A 27,575-nucleotide genomic window follows, 5' to 3' on the forward strand; every position below is an offset into this window, starting at 1 on the left:
TTTCATTTTTTTTTCCTTTGGATGTCATTGGTGAATGGGGACATGTGGATAAAGTATTAAGGTTCATTATTTTTTGCACTCTTCATAGGCAAGTCGCTCTTCTTAGGCAAGTTTGTCTTGGATACATCTTATCACGATACCTTATTGGGAAGATAAATAAATAAATATATGACCCTAACTTGACGATTGGATGTTTATCTTGAGATACATCTTATCACGGTACCTTATTGGGAAGATAAGATAAATATATAAAAATATGACCCTACGATTGGATGTTTATCTTGAGATACATCTTATCACCTTATTGGGAAGATAAATAAATAAATATATGACCCTTGATTTCATAACTTGACGATTGGATACAAAGATAGCTGATGATTTTCTATTTAATGATATTGATACAAGGAGTAAACATTGTGATTAGCTAGAAATAATATGGCTATCGTATGAAAGTAAATTATTCTTTGACTTATGTAATAACATTATAAAGGTAAGACAGATTCTACAATATATTCTAAAGCTATTGTGTTAAGTAGACGAGTACTCACTACTTTGGATTACCCATTATGGATATAAAAAAAATACAATAGGTTACCACTATTGAAATGGGCCCAGGCCCAATTGATTTTCTTGATCTGTATTATCAAACCAGAAAAGTCGTAGATAGGGTCTATCATAGCGCTAATTTCACTATACACTATAACAGCTAATACTGAAGTTTTATAAAAAAGTTAGTAAAACAATTTTCTAATAATGATCTTGAATATTATCTTTGAAAAGATTGATCATGATAGGATAAACGAAATCTTTTACTATAAAACTGAATAAAGAAAAAGAATTTTTTTTTATTAAAGAATGTTTTATTAAAATATATAGTATCGATTAAGTATCAAAATTATACAATAGATCAAAATTACTGACATAGTATCTAAAATTATATCATCGAAATAAATTTTTGTTCGTACGCTATTAACTGCATCAACTTTTTTACAATAAAATGCTGATTGGATAAATGCTGATTGGATAAATGCTGATTGGATAAATGCTGATTGGATAAATGCTGGTTGAATAAATGCTGATTGAATAAATGCTGGTTGAATGCTAGTAATGCTAGTGATAAACCTAGAGTTATATGTAGAAAAAAGATTATCAAATGGTGAATAAATGCCACAAAATAAATAATTATTTGATAAAAATTATAGATGCAATACCTTCATTAATATATGAAGTAATTAATATATCAGATATGGAGTAATTAATATATGAAGTAATTCTACGCGAAAGCGTTACACGCGTTCCAGAAATGCTGCTCCTAGTCGAGAGGAATGTTTTTCTACAATGATTAGGCAAAAGTTCTGGTATATTATTGTCTGCGAGATCTGTTGTACCACATCGTTATATCATATTGATATTGAGTAGGTGACACGTCCCGAGAGTTGCTCATTCTAACCGAATTCTTGATTTTTTTAACTAAAGTACCATACCCACGGTGTTTAATAAAAGAGATACTTGGAAAATTTAAATGCCTTTAACTTTAACACATTATTATACAAATTTTACCTAGAATTTATTAATAAATTGAAATAATTTTGTATATACAGTAAAATTGATTCAGTAAAACTCGCGAATTTTGAATAATATATTTTTTGATTTCAATATTTCTTTTAATTCTTTTAATGATATTTACCGTTAATAATCTTCAATAATCAAAAGCACACGAATCTAATACGAATCTATATTCGAATCTATAATCGAATAACACGACGATTTGATTTAGGGTGATTTAAGGGTACGTGTTATGATCATTCAATTGATGAATTTTAGGGATTGGTTCATTATAATAGATTCGATAACGATTGGTTTCTCGTTGTTGAATATTCTTCATATTTATGATTGATGTCCCCAATAATAAATTACAAATTGTTTGCATCATATAGATAGGCATGCTTCAATGAAAGGAATATTTAGAATTTAAAAATGTAAATCAAATGAAGAAAAAAAAATACAAGTTTTTAAGACTGAAAAAAAAAAATATATAAATATTTACCGTCCGTGCTCCTTCCTATTTTATTAGAATAATGTTATTATAATTAAGGAGAAAATATTTTTTATAGAATAAAAGATAATTGTTGTTTATAAAAAGATAAATGAATAAATGAAAGGAGACAAACATGAATAAATTATATATAAAGAATAATTATATAACGAATTATATATTTATATATAACGAGAAATATTTTTCTCGAATATTTTTATTTTTATTTTTTACTTGGAACAATATTTATTTTTATAGAACAATATTTATGAACAATATTTATTTTTATAAAATAATTTTTTTTATCTTTATAAAATAATTTTTTTATCTTTTATAAAATAAATTTATCTTTATAAAATAATTTTTTATCTTTATAAAATAAATTTATTTTTATAAAATAATAATTTATCTTTATAAAAACAAATGATAAAAAAAATTCTTAAATTCTCTTCTTCGAAAATATTTAATTACAAATATTTTAACAACAACAAAGTAAATAATAATTTAATATTTTTTTTTTTAAAAAAAAAAAATAAATAAATAAAACGATATTAGTTGTCAACTTTTTTGTTATCATTGTCATCCCAAATATTTTTTTTTATTGAATAAATCAAAAATAAATCAAATTTTTTGGTGATCATTAATTCCGACGGGTTTCGGGTTTTTTTTTGTGATCGATGAAAATTCTACAACACATACAACATAGTTAAACTTGTTGAATGCATCGAGAAAATAAAAAGGAATTCATGGAATGAATTCTCCGAGATATTTTTTTTAATAGGTCAACAAAAATAGTAACACAGGAAAAGCTGCCAAACATTAAAGGAGAGAACCTAATTTGCATATTTTGAATCATTATATGGCGTTTAATAAATCATTATATGGCGTTATTGAAAAGGGGAACCAAAAGATGATGGGGCATCTTAAATTATAATACTTTATTGGAATTGAATTTTATCTATAAATCAGTATAAATCAGTAAAAATCACTCGGGTTCTCTGACTAATATAGACAATTTAATTGTCACATTTAAGGTATGTGACAAATAATATAGATTTTGATTGATTTTGAAAATAACGTGTAGATCGATAAAATATCACGGGACGCCACTAATTTACTACGTGTTACCACGTGTGACTATACCATTTTCCTAATACAGTAAATTTTTTTTTATTATTCAAATTTATCTAAAAATCGAAATATTAAAATGATTAGTATTACATTCGATGCGTTTATTATGGAAAATTTCAATCAAATCCATAAAAATATTTCTAATTTCCTTATTTAGGGATGAATTCTTTAAATGGAATTATGCAAGGTGAGCTGCATATAATAATAAACTGATTATAACAAAAGAATTTACACATCAAAGTACATCAATTGCATAAGTATGTTGAGTATGTTGCATCGGTCATCGGACTGAACCACATCGATAAATAATTAACGGCAAAATCGGCAAAACAAAATTTCTGCAACTAATTTTTGAATTTTGATATTCATAATCTAACCGTATTTAGATAAAATTACATAAGTGACATCAATTGTTCATTTTCCCCTTTTTCTCAAGTTTTACATATTTTTTACAATGCGTTAATGCTTTTGTTTATTTTAGAAGAAATTTACAGTATTTTAAACAGCGAGTATTTTTTCGTCCCTTAAAAAGTAACAAAAATAATAAAATTAAATTATTAATTTAATGTTTCACCACCCGAAAAGAAAAAAAAATAAAAATATTGTATTTTTCTTTGTCATTTTAAGATTGGCCAAAAAAAAAAATAAAATAAATATAAAATAAATAAATAAAATAAATAAATAAAAACATGAAAAAAAAAAAATTGTATTACAAAAAAAATTTTTTTTTTTTTGAGCTATTTTAAATTCTTGTTTATCTAATTTGAATTCGTTCTCTCTTTTTTTTTAATTTTAAATATACTTTTTTTGGGAACCGATGATTTTTATGACTTAATTATGCATCTTAATTTATTTTTTGACTTTTTGAATACTTTTTTTCCTTTCAGTTGTATAAAAAAAAAAGAAAAAAAAAAAAAAAAAAAAAAAAAAAAAAAAAAAAAAAAAAAAAAAAAATTTCAAAATCAAAAAAACCAATCAATCATTTTTGATCGACTTCATTTTAAAAAAAAGAAAAACCACCACATTTCCCATTTTAATTAAATAGAAGTATCATTATGCAGAATCAGTAATTTTGATGTTTATTTAAAAATGCTAAATTAAGATAATATGGTTAATTTGTTTATAAACAAAAATAGTTTTGAACACGTGTACGCTGCGGGATAAAGACCATGTGACCTAAACTTTATCGGCCGTAAAAAAAAAAAATTTGTTAATTATTAAAGAATTGATTTACCTACCCTTCAAATGTAAAGAAGGAAAAACAATGACGGATTTTTTAAAAGGAAATTAAGGCGTCATTAAATCATAAGTGATTAATTTGGAACGCGCACAAAAAAAAAAATTACGTCGAAGATGATTATAAAAAATAATTTGATTGGCTAAATCTTAACAAAAAGGGTACAAAAAGGGTAATAACAATTCTATAAATATAATATCGGATTTTGAATACCGAGACAACGATTATCTTTGAACTTAATTAGATTTATTGAAAAAAAAAATTTTTTTTTATATTATTATTATTATATAATATTATATATATTTTTTATTATCAACATTTTTAACATTTTTGAAATTGAATTTTCTTAATTCGTACGCTTGAATAAAAAATATTTTTATTATACAAAAACAATAAAAAAAGAGCAAAATCTTTGAATTTATTTTTAAAAAAAATTTTCATTTCATGAAACCTTCTTCTCCTTCGTCCTCCCCTTCTTCATTCATTACCGTTTCAGTTTTTACTAATTATTCTTTACACTATAAACTAAATGAAGGTGGAATTTTTAGGCTGAAATTGCAAAAAAAATTGATGTAGAGTTAAAGAAAAAATTGATGTAGAGTTAAAAGAAAAAAGAAAACATGATAAAAAAAAATAATTTTTTATAAATTTTATAAAAAATTTTTTTGAGCTTATAATTTTCTTTAACTAAAATTCAGAAATACAGAAATACAACAGAAAGAAAATTATGCTCAAAAATATTATCTTTGTGATCTTTTTTCGAATTCGATTTCTTTATACAATTTCTCCTGTAAAAATTATTTGAAATTATTATACAATTATGGTCGATTCCTTTGCACGTTCTTAGTGGTCAAAAGCGGCAAAGTGGTAAAGTGGAAATGATGAACAATTTAAAATGATAAACAACTTACGATCAAAATTCGAAGAAAAACGGCCCGAAACCATGGCTATTATTCTCGAATATAGTAATTTTATCAATTATGAACTTAAATTCGTTCAATATAGTTGGGATATGAAAACGAATTTCTTGGGAAAAAAAAACTTATTAAAAAAAAAACCGATAATTTGCTTTATATATCTTTTAATATAAATACTGTATATACAATATATATATATATATATATACATATATGTAGTTAATTATAAAATTTAAAATTAGTAAGATTTACAAAGAAAAAAATATATATATCTTTCTCAATAAACCATAATCATTTTATTTTTTTATCTTTTTTCTTCCCCCAGAAAATCACATGATCGATTGGAAAGACGGAGATCTGTTTCTTTTCAGATAGATTTTAAATTTCCCAAAATAAATTTTTTAATTTTTTTGTTTATTTGATCGCTGCGGATTAATCAGTTCAATTTTTAATTCTTTATGTACTTTAATAATTTATATTATTTTTTTTGTAATTTTATACACGTTATACACGCTAATCACGCTAATTTGAAAAATTTGAAACGATACGCGTCATTTATTTTTAGCACACAAAAGATCAATGATTTAAATCGTTAATATTGTTTTATTTGCCCCGCCAATTTTCTTAAAAATGGCCATATGATGGTTTGATATGGAATGTTTTTACTAAAAAATTACTTAGTATAAAACACAACGAATTTCCGATTATAGGAGTAAGAAAAAAATTATGTAACTAACTTAATAATCGGGATCACAATAATCACAATAAACACGTAAATTTTGATTCGTTCTCTATGAAAATATTTGAGGATAATTTAAAATAAATTATATTAAAAGAGTTTGAAACTGTTTTTTAATATGCTGCTAAGTTTGGTCATTAGGCTTTTACAAAAAAAAAATTAATATATTATATTATTTTAACGTCAACTTTGATCTCATCTATTGATAAGATATTACATTAACGTTTTATGTATATATTTTGTATACAATATAATTTTAAAATATTTTAAATATTTTTTTTTTTTTAAACAAATAATATTTCTCTCATCTATATATATATATATATATGTATATTATTGTTTATATGAAACAGTTAAAGTTCTAGAGTTTTTGCATCATATGATATTCATTACATTCTCATTATTTTCATTGTGAAAAGTTACTCACCTTCTTTGATTTTCAAAAAAATTCTGAGAACAAAGAAAAAATTCACAAATTCAGACAAATGAAATTTGGCTGAATAATATAAAAAAATAGTAGGACAATGGAAACTAAATTAGATTTTTTAGTTATACCCGAGAACAACAAAAGAAAAGAATACAAAAGAATTATTTAATAAAATATGATTTTTTAGTATTTTAGTATTTTTAGTATTTTTAAAATAAAATATGCAAACGCGCTAGATTTTCAATAATATAAACCGCGAATGTTTAATAAAACCTTGTTTAGTTTAGTTTTGATATATATATATTTTTTTATAACAACATAAATAACATGATAAGATAACACAATACATGATATAATAACAACAAAAAAAAAAAATTTTATTTTATTTTATTTTATTTTATTTTATTTTTACTTTTTGTGTACGGAATAAAGTTTCAAAATTGGTAACCTTACGTCAAGATATTTTTGTTGATAATCTTTGTAACTTGATATTATTATTAAAACTATGAATAGGTATCATAATAAATTAATTTTATTTAATTTTTGCATGAAATATTTTTTTTATTTTTCTTCCAAAAGAATTATTTATTCAAAAAGAATTATTATTATTATTTCTTTACGTTATATTTTTTTACGTTATCTGCATTTTTATTATATAAACATCGATTATTTCTTTTTATTTTCGATTTAAAAATTTTTTATTTATGGCCAATCAGAGTCGGACAAAAAAAAAAATTAAATTAGGATGAACATGCTTCCATTTTAGTAACTTTTATCAAGAAAATAAATAAACAGAATAAAAATATGTAAAAGATGATGAAATATTATTATTTGTATTATCCTAGCATCTGAGTACAACGTCACTCGTAATCGTATTATCATGTGCATTAAAGATAACAAATCATTTTAATGCATATGCATAAGATAAAAATAACTTTCTTTGTTTCACAAATATGCATAGATTACAACAACGTGTTGGAGAATTTATGAAAGGTCGGGGAATGGATCAAAATTTTATTTTCCAAATTTGGAACGATCAATATTAATGATCGACAGCATACACTGTAAAAACAAAGTATTGGAACAAAAGGTTCTGGTCCCTAACTTAGATAATGAATTGTTGTTACATTAACCTTTTTTTTATTAAATTAAAAAAAAAAGATCAATCTGGAATGATATTATAATGAATTAAAATAAAAATAAAAGGCCCAGACGAAATAATGAAGCAATTATAGAATTTGTTTTCTGATTTTGGATCGATTGAATTCGTTATTTCATGTTATTTCATGCAGAAAAAAAAAAAAAAGTCAACTAATGTATATATATATATATATATATATAAAAAAAATACAAATAAAAAAAAAAATTATATATATATATATATGTATATGTATATACATATATATGTATATAATAGTAATAATAATAATATAATATAATAATATAAATATTTAAATAAATTCATCAATTTTTTAATTTATTTTTTTTTTTTACAAAATATTCCCACAATTTCCTGTTAAAATTCCTGACATATTATAATAATATGCATGATTTTTTTTAGTGCAGGTGATAAATATCTTGAAATCTGAAAAAATTTTTAATATAAATAAACCCTCAAACAAAAAAATAATCTCTTCTTCTCATTTTGAGTTCTTTCAATCTCAAAATATCTTATAAATACATATAATTGTTTTTTAATTTTTTTTTTAAAAAAAATACAAACGATATAAAAACTTTTTCGTAACGTTCATATATATATATATACATACATATATATATATACATACATTTATTATTATTAATATACTTTTTTTTTTCGTTCATAAACTTTTTTATCTATTCTATCTATTCTATATATCAAATGAAATATCAAAAAATTGAAATGGCAAAAATGTCTTGTCAAACTACAAACAAATGTCAAGTTTCAAACACAATGGCAAAAATTGAACTTCCGTTCCCACCAACAATTACTGCAACTGATATTGTAAATAGACGTAAACCTTCCAAAATCAAGTCAAAAAGTCCAAACGCGTTTCTTATATATCGTAAAGCATTTTTAGATCAGCTCTCTAACTCAAAACATAATCTTAAAATGACCGATGTCAGCAAACTAGTATCTACATACTGGAAAAACGAACCAGAAAATGTTAAAGAAGAATACAGAAAAATTGCCGCACAAGTTGAAGTTGAATTAAATGAAAAACGTAAAAAGTCTGTTCCGTATAGGGTTGTATGGAAAAATTCAAAATATTCATCTCGTAAAAGAAATCAAATTGGAAAAGTAACCAAAACTCCAGGAAATAATAAAAATGAAGTTAATGCAACATTCAAGCCTGCCGTTCCAACTGTCCGTGAGAATGTATTTTATCAATTTGTACATGCGTTTCCTGATGCTGAGTTTACTTCAAAAACTTCAAAAAAAAGGATTGAAAAAGAAATTGTTTTAACTGAACCTAAACCTTCGTGCAGTTCTCCAGCAACTCCAACAACTCCAACAACTCCAACAACTCCAATCACCCCAACAACTCCGCTTACGCCAATGACTCCAATGACTCCAATGACTCCAATGACTCCAATGACTCCAATGACTCCAATGACTCCAATGACTCCAATGACTCCAATGACTCCTCAGAGTCCAGAAGCTAACTTTATTCCACCTTATGAACCTTATCAACCTTATATCTGTAGTTTAGATTGGTATATCCAAGATATATTATATAGTCCAGAGATATAAAAATGAAAAAAAAATTATTTTTATTATACGTATTATGCAAAAAAAAAATGTTTATTAATATTATTAATACAAATGTAAATATTATATATATAATTCCTTTTTTTCTTATTATTATTATAATTCCTTTCTTTGTATCTTATTTTTTAAGAATTTTTTTTTATTAATTTTTTTTCTTTTTTATATCGCATTAAGAAATTCATATTCATTTTCATTTTCGATTTCGATTGTAATATTTTATCTCTTTTTTTTTAAAAAAATTAAGAACTCTTTATTTATATGAACAATTTTTTTCTTATAAGCAAAAGATCAATCTATTCATTTACAGATTTCAAAATAGCATCATTGAATGAAATTTTTTTTTTTTTTTCCTTATTACTTTTTTGGAGATTTTCATATATAATAATATAATGGTAATAAAAATTTAGTAGCACTTTTAATGAATTTAATGATTACACGGCTGTTTGATATTTGTATTACAAGATGCAACGCCTTGCATCCTATTATTTTTTACCTTTTTCTGTTATAAATATAAACAATATCAGCCACACAACATGTCGAAATTATGGCGATCTTTGACCAATTAAAATGTATAATTTATTCTTGTCGATTGTGGCTATTGTAAGTAAATTCCATTACAACGTGATTAATAAATAGGTGATTGGATTTTTTAATTAAAAATTCTTTTTTTTTTTCACCCCTAAATTTTTCTGCAAAATTTATGACTATGAAGTAAAAAAAATAAAATAAAAATAAAATATTTTTTTTTTGTGAATTTGTAAATAAAAATAATAACGTAATTCATAAATAGTGATTAAGGTTATCTGGAATTATTATGTAATTATGTAATGTATATATATTTCAAACATATTCAACATATTAAACACATTATAAATATATCAAATGATAGTACACTACTTCATACTGCTTCATTCTTTACATTTTTTGCATTCTTTTTTTCCTTTTTTCCTTTTCCTTCTTTTTTTTCTTTTTAACTTTACGAAATTGTTTTTTTTAAATAAAAAATAAATTTAACATAACATGAAAATCGAAAATCTTTTCTGTTATTTATTTAAAATGACATAAAGATGCATAATAAAATATTATCCTCCCAAATTAGTGGTTCATTTTGTGTTCAAATGTTACAAACTTTTTTTTTTTTATTTTATTTTTATTATTACAAAAAAGGTTCTCCATACAAAATTTTATCTTATTTTGATTGAAACATGATTACAAAAAAAAATAAAACGTTTCGCTCAAAAATGCTCAAAATATAAAATAATAAAATAAAACATTTTTTTTATATATCTGATATATATCATAAACATAAACTTTAAAAAAAAAAATATGAAAAAAAATAACAATAAACACATAAACAATAACAACTAACTTTTTAATCTTGAACTTGTGATTTTGATTTCGTCATAATACCTTATCAAATTTTTTTATTACGTATATTGCGTCAAAACAAGGTTTTCCTCTTTCAAATACCTGTTTAAATCAAAAAATAGAGTACAAATATGGGTCCTGTAAATAATGACGATAATTATTTTTTACAATGAGATTATTAAATTTATAATATTCATTTATAATAAAGAAAAAATATATATAAAAATTAAAATAAAAAATTAAAAATAAAAAATTAAAATAAAAAAATTAAAAATTGAAAAAAAAACTTAAAAGATAAAATAATATAAAATAATATAAAATAAGTAAATATAAAAAGGAAAATGAATATAAAAATGAATATTTCTTATTTTAGTGATCAGCTATAGTAATACTGTATAAAAATTTTTAGTTTACAAATTATATATGTATATCGATTTTCACCGAGTAGTAATAAATGACTTTGATTACGTAATCATGGAATACTGTGCTCAATCAAATTCCGCGACTTTGTTTACGAATAGCATAAAACGAAAATGAAGTTGGGAGAAGGAAATCTGTATGATAAAATTGGATTATATATATAAATATATATATATATATAATATATTAGATATATATTAGATATATATTAGATATATTAGCCCTCCCCCTCAATGAGAACTGTATATATAATATATACTTGTATTATATAATATAAAGTAATATTATATATTGTATTTTTTTTTTATATTACATTATTACATTATCACATTATTACATTATAATAATATTACATTACTTTTAATACATACTTAATAGTATATTAGACAATACCAAATTACCAATTACCCCTTTTAAAGAAAAATGTAGTATTGCAATTGAAAAGTTGGGGAAAATACCGAATTTTCCCGATAATTAACCATACTAAATAAATTTTAATCACATTATATGTATATTACGTATATAATATAAGTATATTACGTATAATAAGTATATTACGTATATTGCGTTATATTTCGAGATATTATATATTCGTTATCGTAATAAAAATATAATATTTTCGATTCGAACAGATGAATAAACAATGTGTACCGTAAATAAAAACCACGATCATCGTTTAGGAGCGTTATCAATAAAATTATTACATTTTTGGTTATTTTTAAACAATTACTAAAAATTTACTGCTCATCGATCATAAAAAAAAAAAATTATTATTGAACTAAACTATATTTAATTTTATTAAAAGAAAAATAGATCATTCGAATGATTAGTTCATTACTCGGGTTTAATTGTTTTACCAAATATTTTTTTTTTTTTTCCTTAAAAAAAAATAAAATAAAATAATAATAAATATCCAATTTTCGGTGATCTCCGAATGAGCTTTAGTTCCTTTTTAGTTCTTTTAATAATAATGTTTATTCTTGAAAGTTTTAATCTAATATATGTTCGATCGATAGAGAATAGATATCACCATTTTATATCCAAAAAAATGCTTTTATTTACATTTATAAAACAATTGACAGATCATTGAATATTGTAAGTTATAAAACGAATATGGGAACGAAAAACTGCAAAAGATAAACTCGATTTGATAATAATTAATATATATAATATATATATACGCCAATTATTACGCCAATTACTATTTACGAAGTGTGTAATGAAAGGAGATTCCTTAAAAATTCTATTTTGATATTACATTTTAGTATAAGTCTTAAAAGAAGTGAAAAAATGTACAAAATCACTTGTGTTAATCATATGGAAGTGCACTGAAAAGTGAAACCAATCATTTTCATTTATTTTATAAGTACATGAATGACTTTAGCGTTGGCGTCATTAGGGAATTCGAGTCTATCTAGGAGAACTCCGACAATCAAAGAGTTTCATTATTCACAAATCAACGGTTTGATCCCGAAGATTTAAAATCTCCGGTGGTGGTCAGAATCCACAATATCGATAATCTCGAAGTTTTAAAATCCCGGTATCGATAAGAAGATTTAAAATCCCGGCGGTCAGAATCCACAATATCAACGTTCACGTTATAATACAATATATATAGTTCACGTTATAATACAACAATATGGTTCACGTTATAATACAATATGGTTATCCTCGACGATCAAGAATCCTGTCATAATACAATATCGTCCTGACAAATCATAATCCCCCAAGATTCAAAATTCTCGACGATCAAGAATCCTGTCATAATACAATATCCACGTTTACAGTCCTGACAAATCATAATCCTCCAAGATTCAAAATCCTTGACGATCGAGAATCCGTTATAATACAATATCGACGTTTACAAATCCTCGACGATCGAGAATCCCACAATATCGACGTCCACAATCCTCAAAAAACATAATCTCCAAGATTCAAAATCTCTGCGATCGGAATCCACGGTACAATACAAACCTGACATTCACAATCCTGACAACTCATAATTCCGAAACTTATTATCTCGAAACTTTATTAGATTAACGTGTAATAATATTAAAATATTTCGCAAGAATTAACTGTTAATATCTATTGTAAAAATTAATTAATACGTCGCAAAATTAAGTAACAATTAAATATTTTTATTAATATGCAAAGATTTTTAAATTATTTCACAAAATTAAAAATTAATATTTTTTTTTTTATTTATTAATATTTATAATACTTTGCAAATTTTTAACGTTTATTCTGAGTTTATTAGAAAAAAAAATTCAGTTTTTTGCTTTATAATGTAAATTTTTTTTTTTTTGCATTTAAAGATATAATTTTTTTTATTCTGATTACTAATTATTCAGTGTCGGGAAAGTTTTGAATTTTTGGGATTACAGTTTGTCGGGATTGGGAACATCAAGTTTGTATTACGTGATTCGATTTTCAGAATCTAGATCCCATGATATATCCGGTTAAATTCCGGTTCCTCGGATTTTGTTCAACCTCAATAAATTAGGCTTTAAGCATATCGTTGCTATATGAATTGTTAAAATTTATATTAGCGTAATCAAAGACCAGTCGATTGAGTTTGTTGAGTTTGGTGATACAGATTATTAATATCAGTTTTAAAAATTAAATTATTCTTATACATTTTCAACCACTTCCTCAATTCCTAAATTTTGAATTCAATCTTTTCATATTGTTGTTACAAAGGATAGAAACTAATAGGACCTGTTCAATTTGTTATGAATAAATATAAACTTAAAAATCATGTTTCTATCAGGTTTCGGTTAGCTAGTAGTGATTTGTTTAATAATCACGTGATCAGTCATATTATTATTTATCGCTAAATGTAATTTCTAACAAAATATACTCAATAATTTGTTCTTATCGATTAAAAATATTTAAAATATAAAAGTTTGTTCAATTTATTTTCCAATTTAATGGTGTAGTTTTTAACAACGATTATATGTACTGTAGCATTCGATATTATTCCGGCTTTGTTATTAAATATGTGTGTTGATGTATTGTTGTAAAGCTGCTGATCAAACCGGAAGGGAAAGTTATTTCGCACATTTTTTCTTGAGAGTCAAGTTCAATTGCTACTTTGAAAATGGTCTTGGTATTTGGCTGCGGCCATATAATTTTTTGGATTTGCAATGTCGAATGGCCAAAATTAACCATCGGAAATTAGCTGTGGCTGGGCCTGTGGCCAATTCTTAATTTTGGCCGATTCGTAATATAATATTTTTTATTTGACGTATATTTCACACCACTGGTCTTATATTATTTGTGATTTTTTTTTATAACAATTTTTTATTTAATGCTTTAGAATATTAAATATACTTTATATTATTTTTGTAGAGATTGGATCCGTTTGTTTGAACGGATAGAAAATCGTTCAGATTTATAAATAGTGACCCGCAGATTTAAATGGTTTAGCAGGACCCTCACTATAGTGAATGAGTGTGAATCCCATGGGCTGGAGATTAAAATTCGGTATAGTGAGAAATTAGGATCATTTTATTATATATAAAAAAATCTGTACCTGAACTTTTCTTCATCATAGCAAAGTTATTCACCATATAAAAATTCGCTATAGAGAGGGTGAACTGTAGTCATTATATATAATGACAAAATTTTAAAATTTCATTTTCGTAATGAATGTTGTAGTAATTGATTTAGAATTTAATATCCAGATAAGTGTAATTTATGTATAATGAATGAGGTTCATTAGGTAGGTTAATGAAGGTAATGAAGGAATGAATCTATTGCTATATAAATAAATTTTATGACTAAAACATCAATTCCGCAAAGAATATTTTAAATTATAATTTTACTAAAAATTCAAATTTTTTTTTTTTATTTTGCGATATTTGTTGAGTAGTGATGTGAAATGGTATCCGGACTTTTCGCCGAAGTCCATTTCACCGAAACCCATTTCGCAGAAGCAATTTCGCCGAAGGGATGTTTCAACGAAGTGCCATTCCCATTTACCGAATGAACATTTTACCAAAAGACATTTCGCCGAAGCCATTTCGGCGAAGGGACATTTCGACGAAGATATGTATGAACTTTTTCAGTTTTCCTTTTCTTTTTATAAGACAAACGAATTATTTACACATTACAAGTTGCGCTTGTTTATTTTATTTTAATTACAGTAAAGGAAAATTAATTTTATTTAACAATTTCATTGTACTCATCAATTTTTCGAAACATTTTTATTTTCTTTGTATTGATTAAGGAATTATTGTTAATTCACTAATATTTTCAGCGAAATGTCCTTCGACAAAATGAACGATTTGGGGAAAAGGATTCGGCGAAATGTCTATTCGACAAAACGCCCATTCGACGAAATATCCCTTCGGCGAAAATTCCCTCATACGAAATGACCTCGACGAAATGGGTTTCGGCGAAATAGACCTCGGCGAAACGTACCGTAACCATGTGAAATAGTAAAGTTGCTAATGTTTTTTTAATTTTTTAAAATCCAAATAAAAGTATATTATATTTTTAAATGGCATCTAATTACAATCAAACTCCGATATAACGATATGTCGAGATCCATATGAAATCTTTGAAAAATATCATTATATCAAAATTATACCCGATATTTATATGCTCTCTCATAAAGTGGCAAAAATGAAATCTTATATTATTTTACATTTTTTTTTTGATTAAATAATAATAGTAGTTTGAAAAATGTCTTGTAAAAGATTATTAATTTTCACAGCGCATAGCTTATATCGGTATATTGAATATCTGAATGTCTGTATATCAAGGCTTGGTATCGACACTAGATAAAAACGGCTTAACTATAAACTTTAGCTTTTGTTAAAAAAGATTGATGCTTGGCGAAATTTTTGTAATTGTGCAAACTAATATCGAACATAAAAAGTAATTAAATCCTTCAGGTTAACTAGTGTGTTTTTCATGGCAATAATAAAATTTTCAATTAAATAAATTATATACTACAAGTGCCACCCATTATAATGACATCTCGTTATAACAACATATTATTATATAACGACAGCGAAAAGTACCGTAACCATAACGACATACCATTTTGGATTCCTTTAATGTCGTTATATAAACATAAAAAATCTCATTGTAACGACAATTAGAAAAAATTTATTAATTAGCTGAATAGTGTCGTTATAACGGGCGGTGGAACTTGTAATTCTTATCGTAATTTGCTATTCATACCCTATAAAAAATTTTTGGGGAAAATCCGATGTGATCAATTTTCTAAAAAATTTTTTATAGGGATATGCACTAGATTGAGTGACTAATTTGAACGGCCAAAATTTAATTATTCCATGATCAAATGGTCAATAGTTTGTCACCTCAAAGGCTCAAACGGTCAAAATATCAACATCGAGTCTTATGTATGATAGTTCGGTACGGTTTTGGCTCGAACTTTTAGCTATACTTGTCGCCGGAATTAATTACGGCATATGAAGCTTATACCGTAATATATTAAATCGCCGTAATGCTGTAATTATTTAATGCCAAATATATGATACAAAAATTACACAAAGAAAGTAAATATTTTTTTTTTTTTGATTATGGAGTAGATAATTTGTAATCCGTAAATCTATAATGCTTGATCTTGATGTTTTGTTAGATACTGTATTTAAAATGGTAAAATCCATATTTCATAATGCCGTAATTTCAATTCGGCAATTCCGACGGCACCTATACTTTCAGCTTCACCTTTTTTAATAAATACCCTGAGAATTCGTCGGAGAATCTTGCTGTATTACGTCACAACAAAACAAGCCACCAAAAGTTTATGCATTTATCAGTCACGATGTATCCAGAAAAGTATATAAAGTATATATATACCTTAGACTTCTCTCAAACTTTCTCAAATTATCTTGAAACCTTTATAAAGAACTTATCGCTTTTATAGAAACAAAATGTTATCATCATTAAACTGTTTGGTATTAGGACAAACTTCTAATGATGTTATCACTAAGTGCATTGGCGAAAACTCTGTAATCGATGGTGTTCAAGTCAACTTTGATCCATTGACCATTGCAGGCTTTAAAACCTTCTCCTTCGTGAAAAAGAACTTCAAGGGTTGAACACAATGAATATTTGGAAAGTCAAACTCGACTATAAGAGCCTTAAAGATAAAATTTATACCGAAGATGAGATTAAAAATCTCGGCACGAAGATGGAACCTATGTATGAACTTAAAGAATATTTAATGATGATGATAAAAAACCTAAGTCAAAATGCCTTCATATCTTCATAGTCCCCACTGGTAATTGTCTTCCAACGTTTTACCTCTCGGACAAGAAATTTGCAATTATCATTCGTTGTCATTCGCCTTCTTATTATCATCATTTTTTTTTTTTCACAACCATTAGATTAGGGATTGGACTAAAATCGATTTAATCGAAAATCGAATCGTATCTAATAGAATCGATTAATCGAATCTAAAAATCGAATCCAAATAAATCGAATTTTTATATTTTGGCGCAGCAAATATAATCTTGCTGTTTCTACTTTCTATAACCACGCCACAATGAAAAAAAAATCTCAGAATTAACAAAAAAAATCGAAAAAATTCAACAATTGTGATGGCTTTTTGACCAATAATAATTGGATATTGGACAATTAGACAATTGAGAATTTAATCAAACATTAGTTAATTGTGGCTAATGTTTAATTAATCAAAAAAAAAAATTTTTTATTAATTGATAATTTCGAGTTCAGGGGCCTGGATCATCTTTTGGCCAGAATTAAATATAATTCTATAATGCGGGCCAAAAATGTCTACTGCATATTTATACATATTTTTTTATTATAATGATAACAAATTTTGACTTTTTATATAATAATTACTTTAGCCAATAAATTTCAGGGTTTTTTATTCAGTGCAAAAATAAAATCATTTTACTTTTTAATCAAAAATTTTCAAATTTTACAATAAAGATTATTTTAGTATTTTAGTTAAAATCCACCTAAAATTTTGTGCCGCCGGGATCATCGAAAGCGTTGCATCACGAAAATGTTTAAAAAATATTTTTTTTGTAAAATTACTGAGAAACGATTAATCGATTCTTAAATCGATTCTCGGGTTTTGATTTTCGATTGAATCGATTCCAATCTCTACATTAGATCTTGAAAGAAAAAGGAAGGCGGGTATGAATGCGTAATAGAAACCATTGTTATATTTGCATTACCATTTTGTTCTGTCATTTACGTGTAAGACCAAAAGATCAGCAGGAATTGCGTGAAGCCTATTATCTGTGTTCTTGAGATGCTTGTGGTAAGTATGCGATGATTTCCAGATGAATGCTTGCTGAGAATTTCTGATTTTCATCCGTAATTTTTACAGGTTTTGCATGATAACGAACCCATGTACCATCAGGACGTCCGGTGGCCTAATATTATTCGACTCCCTAGTGCTCTTGTTGAACCATCAAAATGGATAATTATTGATTGGAAAGACGCTGATGGATACCCAAATAATCCAGCAGATCATCTTACACCAGATGAACATGCTCCAGAAGTATTTCAACAAAACCACGGCGGAGAAGTTGACATCTGGAGTGATTTGCAAGGCCGTCTGCTAAGAAAGCCTTGAAACGATTTAAAAAGATAAAAAAGAAAATTCTTAAAGAGCAAGAGAGATAAATTAGACATTTATAAAACTAGAAACGCGTATTTCAGGTTTTCTTAGCAAAAATACAATACAAATCTGTCTGTGTAAAATTTTTTTATATATTTAAACTTCACAATCACTCACGAAATGTAATATAATTTGTATAACAAATAATTGAAAAAATTAAAGCCCAATTAAGAAACTTTTATTGTCCGAAGCGGGGCGGAAGACTTTTACATTCTACGCAAAAGCATGCAATGTTATGTTTGTCTGTCTCACACGTGACTTATATACACGTGACAATATATAAAATTTATTAATTTCGATACTATTAGCGAATTAGACTTTATTAAACTTTAGTTTAAGTATATAATAAATTTAGTTGTTTTAAAACTATTTCTTCATGTTATTTAAGATTCATTAATAATAAACGAAAAAACATAATAAATGATATCTTGTGTAATTTATTTTCGTTAACGAAAATTGTGGGACCGTGCTCTTAATGATGTACTTTTTAAGTCATTTTCGTTTGAATGACTACAACGCATTAAAAAATGTAAGAGATTACAAGAGAGATTATCTGAAGAAAAGCGATTAATTTCAATGATTAAATCTTAACGAAATTTTATTTATTATTACAAATAGTCTAAAATTACAAATTATTTAATTTCGGTATTTGATTTATAATTATGTTAAATTATTTTATTAAACTATTTATCGAAAAACGTGCAGCGTGACGCCCGCTTCGGACGTTTAATGGTCACCATTACCTAGTTATAAATAAAAGTAATAAAAGTGGTAGAGAAGCAAGCGAAATGTATAATGCTATCAAGGAGAGAGGGACTACGCGGGATCCTAGGCTATTTAATGCGAGTCCCAGCATGATATTATTTCTTTGCTCCTACATTTACGGTGAATTTCTACAGCTATCGCTAATATTGTTAACTACAAGGTTCTCTCACTTTCATACATTCAAGAAAAACGAACAGAAGTTAGCTTTGCAACCGTGAAGAATCTTCACGATCAAAAATCACGTCGGAAGACATCCACCTGAATATTTTTTACCGAAGCTCTTTTCTTGTCAACGGATCTACAGTACATGTAATCTCAAGTCAAGATGCCATGATATCATGCGGTAGTTATGAAAAATTTTTTATTAATACATGCGAAAAATAAATACAAAGGATCGGGAGCCCGTGATACATGACGTCTATGCTAATATACATCCTATTTTTTCAAACGATACCCCTCTATCCTAGCTCTCTTCCTATCAGGTTCTTCCTCCGCACACGCTCTATCCTTTAACAAACCCACAATTATGCCCAAAACCTTTCTCACACTCTTACGCAATGACTGGTATTCTTCTGAGTTTGGGTCTAAAGCCTTCTTTGTAAATTCGATCGAATACGCAATATCACTTGCCTTAGATATTTTTCCGGGGCTATATAAAAGTAAATGCCAGTCCCGACCGCTTAAGAGCGCATGCGAGACGAACAAGAGGAAGAGAAAGCGGGGGCGATGATGATTTCGATTATGTAATGAATAAATCTATTTTAAAATCCAAATAGCTTCTCAAAAAAATTCAACGTTGATTTGAAGAAATCGATTTAAATTATAATTAGATAAAAAATTTTTATTTTATTAATTATATTAAATTTATCAATTTGATACTATAATAAATACATTAAAAAGAAATTGTAATGATCGCAATTTTTCTTAAGGAAATAGAGAGAATGTTAACTTATATATTTTCTTTTCTTAAAAAAAATATGAATTTTACTAATTTTTACCGGGGAACTCTCCCCTCTTTATTGTGAGATTATAAATGTCGACAAATTTCATTTTTACACTAAATAGTAACGGGAGACAGGATGAATCATTGACAGCTCCTAAATACCCAAAACCTAACTCTGTGCACAATATGATTATTCCTGGGATCCGGTTTAATTTTAGTTATTTTCCAAAAAAAATTGATAAATAACTACGGCCTCTTAACATTTGCTTAGCCTCCCAAATCCCAATATAATCTTTTCATGGTGCTATCAATGAATATATGTATTTTTATTATTTTTATTCACGCAAAATGCCGGGTTAAATGAATTGCAATTTTTTTACCAAAGAAAGAGTGTGACGTGTTAAGATTTCCCGCATATTAATCTTTTCAAAATGCTTTTTTGATTGCTTTTTTTACTAGTATATTCTATATTTTTCATGGTGGTACCAAAATTTTCAACAGTACTCTTGATAAGACTAGTGTTTTCAAGATTATTCTTTGAAACACTAGTTTTCTCGACAACTTGAATAATTTCATAATCATCCATATAAAGATTTCCTTTTGGTATACCGTCAAATTTAGGAGAAGAAAATGGATTATTAACATTCCAATTACGATTATAATCATTATAACCAAATATTGCGAAATGACGACATAATATGGAATATGGATCATCATAACCATAAACTAATTTTGCGGTTTGAATGTTCTTTCTGTTTGGAATTGTAAATATAAAACTGTTTGCCGAGGATTTATAAGTATCACTTGAATCCCATCCAATAGGACTATAACCTCCAACTACTTGTTCGGAATCCTTAATTTTTATTACGATTATAGTAGCTCCTTTATTGTTGCATTTTTTACGGACTTCAGCGATTGTATTACCATCTCTGCTACCTCTATAAAGAAGATTAAATTTATAATTAATGGTACCGTTATTATTTTCAACATTCCAACTATTTTTTTTATCAATCCAATCTGCAAAAACTTCTACATGTTTTCGATTAATTATAACAGAATCAACAATACGCCTTGGTAAAGTTTTACATTCTGGTTCATGTCCAGGAATCATATAAAATCTTAAAAGATCTGCTCTTAATTCTTCTGGTAAATATTCTTTAACTTTCATTATATAATCTTCAGAAGATATATCATAAAATCTTATAAATTTGAAGAAATTTTTGATCTCTCGATCTTCTTGTGCTGATCCCCATTTTATTAAATTATCCCAAATTTCAATTTCATCTAAATTCAAGTCATTGCGTTTCAAAATAATTTCCAATAAAGAGGCAGATAATTGAGTAAATTTATCAGATTTGAAGAGAATCTCTGGTTCAGAACAAATTTTTTCTATACAAAATTCTTTTATCTTTATAAAAGTATTGTTATCATTAACGATTTGAAGAATTCCGACAGGATCATTTTGTAAAAGGAGATGATGATGATTAATGATAAATTCCTTGATAAATTCAGCTAATTCTTCTAACTTTAGATCTTTAGAAGCAAACATAATATTTAAAAGCTCGGTTCCAGTTTTGTTAGTGATATTAATTTCACCAATATAAAGGTACCTATTTGAGAAGGAAATTTTTTTTTTTAGTATATTTATATGAGAAAAGATTTTTTTCTTTAAAATATCTAGTAGTTACTTACTCAAGTATGACCTCAAATGCTTGAGGTGTAATATTTGGTTTCTTAATTATATATTTTCCGCCTTCTTTCTTGATGTTTTTTTCGGAAAGTATTTTGTTAAAATAATCTGATCTATAGCGTAAGATAGCAGTATGAGCAAGAAATTTTTTAGAATTAGAATATTCTCCGATGTGAATAATAACATTATGATCTGTTCCATTTTTAAGAAGTTTTCCAAGAGATTGGATAATTTTGATTTTTTCTTCTGTTAAATTATATTGCATGGTTAAATTTTAAAACTTAAAAATGGATTTTTTTTTTTGAAAAAAATAATTCATCTAAAAATTCATGTTAAATATTTATTTAATGAATGAAACTTTTCTAGCCTTGTTACACTAATCAAAAAATTTGAATGTTTACTTTCATATATATTTAAAAAAGGTAATCTCAAATAAAAATTTGCCTATTTAGGAAACTCGTTGATCTTTCAAATCATTCAAAAATCATTAACTAAATGTGGTAACACTTAAACGAAATGTTTATTGTGATAATCATGTGAAAATGATTATCATGATTTTAATTTGTTCGTCTCGCATCATCAATTCATCACTTCGTTTTCTCTTTGTAAGTTTTGTTACCATATTTGAAAGAATCAATAAAGCTTTGCATAAATCATTTTTTTTGATGTTTGATTTTTTATGTTTGTATATTGTTATTATATCTTTCACATTTCTCGTATCTTGTAATTCGTTCGTGACTTCTTAGTAATAACTTTACTGCATAGAATATTTTATTTGTCCAGTGTGACTGTATCTAGTATGGTAATTTGCACTTAAATATGTACACAAGATAAGTTTATTATTTATTCTTTTTTAGATAATCAAAGAATAGGGACCAATGGTAAACTCGGTCGATTATAATGTTATAAAGCCACCATTGAATAAAAAAGATGCAAACACAACAGCTTTTAGTAAATAATTCTTTGTGTGCAATTGATGGTATTAATCAAGAATTGAATTTTTAATAAGTGGCTAAGTTCATTCTAGTAGCTTATCAGTGTGATAGTGATATTAGTTAGCAATGTTAAGTATTCCTCCAATTCTTAATGGAAAAAGATTATTGAACTATTTCCTTTTTTTGATCATCCTTGGTTTCTAGCAATCTAACTTTCCTAGAATTGTATCTGGGAGACGATCAAAAGTCGTATATATCATTAAATTCATCTAAGGTATTCCAATGTATGACTGTGCTGTCACATCAGAGTATAAAAGTCCATATGAGAATACAGGAGCTCCGACTTAAATCATCAAAATCACGGCATGACTTCTACTTGGTGATCCATTTAGTAGACTTGATCCTTATAGAAGCATTTTATGAGCTAATACAATTATATTATTCTAAAGTCTTGGTAATACTTTTAAAATGCTGCATAAAATCTTAATTCATAATAAAATAATATACATTAGTATTATCATGAGGACAAAGTCCCCGATAATAAACGTTACGAATCTTAGTTTATTTTATTTTTTTTTTATCATATTTCTAGTTAATAAACATAAAATTAAACAGTAGTATTAAGCGAATTTTTCTTGATGTAATTTATAAATCTGACTTTGAACTTTAAATTTAAGCAGTATTAAGGAAAAATTTCGTTGACAATTTTATATAATTTATTTAATCGGACTTAATTTAAGCAGTATTAAGGAAATTTCTCGCGAATTTTTCTTGACGATTTTGATTTAATCGGACTTTGAATTTTAAAAAGTTCTTGTATATTTTATATCATGTGATTTAATCACTTAGATTATAATTGGATAAATATCACATGTTTGCTGATCATTTGTGTTTCGTCTTCAAAAAAAAAAAAATCCCTATTTCACTGCAATTATTTATTTATTTTCATTTTTTTTAAGAAAATTTTATTAAACTGATCTCAAATAAAAAGCTAAGTTGCTTAATAGATATAGAAAGAAAAATTTTCGCAAAAAGAAAACCGTTTAACGTTCGTGAAATTATAATATTTTTATATTTAATATACTGTAATAAACTGTATTACTCTTTATTGCTAATTTTTAATTTTTATCTTGGCTTCTTGAACTTTTCTAAAATAGATATATTTATAGAATTAAATTAATTAAATACAGTTGTTTTTTTTGGTCTTTACTGTTTATTTCTACTAATTGTACCTTCTTTTTATCACTAGACAAAAAGAAGTAAGAAAGGAACAATTATTTGAATATTATATGGTGCCATGACTATTGAGCAATGAGCATGGGCTTAGAAAAAAATACTATACTCAATTGTATATTACCAAACGAATTAGGTATTAATTCTTTCGTGTGAAACTTTTACAAGTGAAATATATGTAAAAGTAATATTTTTTTCTTTTTGTGTAAACTGTGAATAACTTTACAATATATGAATAAAATCTTTTTCATATAATGTAAATCTATTTTTAAAAAGAATTTGTTGTTTACATAAATATTTGTTTCTTCCCTATTTATCGTATCATTATTTTATCCTTAACCAAACCCGACTACCGGCAGATCATAAAAAATTTCTGATTTAAAGATTCAAAACAAACTAACGTCGAAAAAAGAAATAAAATACGTTTGTTTTTTTAAAAAAATATCATCTAAATATAAAAGATTGTGGAGGAAAGACACGATACGTCGATACGCCCAAAAACATCTCCTCAATCGAGTGATCAAAAAAATATCCGAAGTTCGAAGAGTTTCTAATTATTGTCTGAAAGGACTATTTTACCGTAGGGAGTAGGGACAAAAACGGGCCCCTGAAATATGGCATTACACTTCAACGCGAAGGACTTAAACGGTTTCCTTTTTCCTGGTTTTATTTTTACGTAACAAAGATGAGTTCAGCAAGATTTTTTTCAATATTTAATCGTTATTCGGAAGTGCCGAATAACTGTTATATTGATTCCAAGCTACCTTTAGGTAGCGTTAGTTATTCGGTTCGAAGTGCCGAATAAGTGATTTATACACGATTTAATGCCTGATTTGCTCAAGCTTATAATTCTATTGATCCCGTTATTGATTGTGATACTTGAAGAAGATACTTGAGAACAGTGGCTCTAATCTCCAAAGTACAGTACTAATGGAATACGCGTAAGGGAATACGCGTAATTGTATTAGTTTGTGTTACAAAAAAAAGTATATGTAGGCCTTCCTTTGAGTTTCAGATTTCATAAAAAATTTACGTTAGAAAAAAAAAAATAAAATCATAACGTTTCCTTTTAACAAGCTACTTTGTCGAATTTTCTCTGTCATCATGGTAAGTTAAAACTACATACAGTATTCTATGAAAATTGTCTTCTTATAGGGGTGCCGCGGAACATACATATTTGATATCATTTTCTTTATTATTTTTTTGTTCATTTTTTTATTTTATTTTTACCTTATATTTTTATTTATTTTATTTTTACATTGTTTTATCTTTTTCATTTTTTTATCATCATACTAGATGATCATTTGTGCGACTAATATCTATAAGTACTATTATTTCCGCAAAGAACATAAAAAATACTAATCTCGACTTTATTTATAAATTTTTCGTAAGTGTATACTGTGAATATCGAAATTTGTGTGTTAACTATTCTATGATATTATAAACCTATTCAGTGTATCTTGACAATTCCAAGAAAAAATTCTTGGAGAAAGTTGGGCCTCGTTTATTAATTTCCTAGTATTATTTTCTGATTTTTCAGACAACAAATTGAACATAGCGCCTGGAAGTTGCTTCTCGAAAAATTAATACCAGCTTATGAAAATTCTATGGTAAAATGAATCATCTAATTTTGAGGTGAAGTGCTTAATAAATATTCTTACTAGGTGATTTATATTGTGAAAAGTGTGATTATATTAGTAAAATTATAATTCAATAAAAGTTTAAATTTAACTAAAATTATATTAATTTGTTATGATATGACATCTATTTCTATTATATTTATACGCCTCATGTTTTTTTCAATTAAACCATCACACAAATGATACAATGATCACAGGCTAATACAAAATTTTCTTTCGGATAAACTCCCGTGAGAACGTTGTTTTGGAATTGGCATTTCAATTGGAGCGGTATGCTCGGCTCTTGAATGTTCCGCGACTTTCGTTTTATCTTGTAATGACAAAACACAAACTACTCGGCACTTTTTCTTAAGTAATGAATCAACGAAACCTTAATCCTCTGCAGCTATGACCATGGTTTTTATTTGTTATCTATTGTCGTGATGCCTAGACACATTGATTGGTCCCAGAGCTATATCATGGTCTGGTCTCAGAACTATATTATGGTCTTGGTATTGACACTACTATTTGTTACATATTGTTGTGATGGTGGTAATGGCCTATAAATCGCCTATTGTCGTGATGGCGGTGATGGCCTATTGTCGTGATGCCTAGACACACTGATTGGTCCCAGAACTATATCATGGTCTTGGTATTGACACTACTATTTGTTACCTATTGTTATGATGCTTAGACGCATGATTGGTCCCAGAGCTATATCATGGTCTTGGTATTGACGCTACTATTTGTTAAATCAATGGTCTTAATCTTTTCATTTTCTTTTTTTATAGTTTTTCCCATATTGTTCTTGAAATTACTTCAAGAATGGTTCTAATACAAACGCACTTGATTTCAGCATATGACGAATTGAAAGTTGGAAAAATCGTGTTTTCTGAAAAAAAAGAGAATGCATACTGTAAGTTCATGATCAATGATTAACTAATAACTCACAAGTCAATATTTAACAGTCGGATTACTAATGTTTTGATACAACTTTTTTTTAGGACTGCACGTACAATTATAAATGATTTTTAGACAAGGAAATCGAATATAGAGCCTGGAAGTCGTTATTGGGTTCTTGGAAAGATACCACTGTCCAAATTGGTTGGTCCCTTGAGCTAGATCGCCCTGTTGCTTGTTAGTTTGATGACGTCCAAGCATATTTTTCTGATGAATGAACAAGAATTCTGTTCGAGGAGGTTATAAGGATCGTGATATTAATGATGAATTATTAACATGATTGTTATAATGGTCGGTAATACCTGTAAAATTACTTAAATCTTTTCTTTACTACTGTTTGCCTCCATCATGATAATATGTAATTGCATGAAGAGCTGAAATATTTAACGTCCATACAAATATTTTTGAATGAAGTTTATTAACGTCTTCTTCTATTCAGACTAATATCATTATTATTATAAAATTCTATTCCATCATTATTATCATGGCATAGGAGATGTGAAATATTGGGAGTATTTAAAATTATGAGCAGCATCAAGTCGTTGTTCGGACATTGGATTTCTTCGGGGAGTAGCCCGCCGTAACATTTCATGTTAGTTAGTTTATAATAATTTTATTGTTGAGTTATCCATGTTATATGTTGAATACGTTAAATAATTTTTTTTATTTATGAAATTTTTATGTTGCGTCATTTATTTCTTTTTTTTTTATGGAAACATTTTGTTCTTACGATATCATACAATTGATTAAAAACATTAATTATATGTACTG

The 27,575-nt window shown here is 26.3% G+C and overlaps 5 protein-coding genes across 5 annotated transcripts; 4 read left to right on the top strand and 1 right to left on the bottom strand.

Moving 5' to 3' along the window:
- Positions 1–256: 256 nt before the first annotated feature.
- Positions 257–710, top strand: OCT59_005661 (uncharacterized protein; the record flags this gene model as incomplete). The annotated part of the gene is made up of 3 exons (XM_066138500.1): positions 257–274; positions 425–490; positions 591–710. 3 exons carry the CDS (start codon positions 257–259, stop codon positions 708–710), a joined length of 204 nt encoding a protein of 67 aa, XP_065997620.1.
- A 7,667-nt stretch (positions 711–8,377) lies between these two features.
- OCT59_005662 (uncharacterized protein) lies at positions 8,378–9,220 on the top strand (the record flags this gene model as incomplete). The annotated part of the gene is made up of 1 exon (XM_025317554.2): positions 8,378–9,220. The coding sequence occupies one exon, from the start codon at positions 8,378–8,380 to the stop codon at positions 9,218–9,220; it is 843 nt and encodes a 280-aa protein (XP_025178022.2).
- A 9,067-nt stretch (positions 9,221–18,287) lies between these two features.
- Positions 18,288–18,614, top strand: OCT59_005663 (uncharacterized protein; the record flags this gene model as incomplete). The annotated part of the gene is made up of 2 exons (XM_025326063.1): positions 18,288–18,296; positions 18,366–18,614. The coding sequence occupies 2 exons, from the start codon at positions 18,288–18,290 to the stop codon at positions 18,612–18,614; spliced, it is 258 nt and encodes an 85-aa protein (XP_025178023.1).
- Positions 18,615–20,767: 2,153 nt separating this feature from the next.
- OCT59_005664 (uncharacterized protein) lies at positions 20,768–22,322 on the bottom strand (the record flags this gene model as incomplete). Its single annotated transcript, XM_066138501.1, has 3 exons — positions 20,768–21,220; positions 21,803–21,977; positions 22,060–22,322. The coding sequence occupies 3 exons, from the start codon at positions 22,320–22,322 to the stop codon at positions 20,768–20,770; spliced, it is 891 nt and encodes a 296-aa protein (XP_065997621.1).
- Positions 22,323–26,527: 4,205 nt separating this feature from the next.
- On the top strand, positions 26,528–26,986 carry OCT59_005665 (uncharacterized protein; the record flags this gene model as incomplete). Its single annotated transcript, XM_066138502.1, has 3 exons — positions 26,528–26,574; positions 26,636–26,760; positions 26,880–26,986. 3 exons carry the CDS (start codon positions 26,528–26,530, stop codon positions 26,984–26,986), a joined length of 279 nt encoding a protein of 92 aa, XP_065997622.1.
- Between the last annotated feature and the right edge of the window lie 589 nt (positions 26,987–27,575).

Source organism: Rhizophagus irregularis, chromosome 13 (genome assembly GCF_026210795.1).
Source record: "Rhizophagus irregularis chromosome 13, complete sequence".
Taxonomy (NCBI): Eukaryota; Fungi; Glomeromycota; class Glomeromycetes; order Glomerales; family Glomeraceae; genus Rhizophagus; species Rhizophagus irregularis.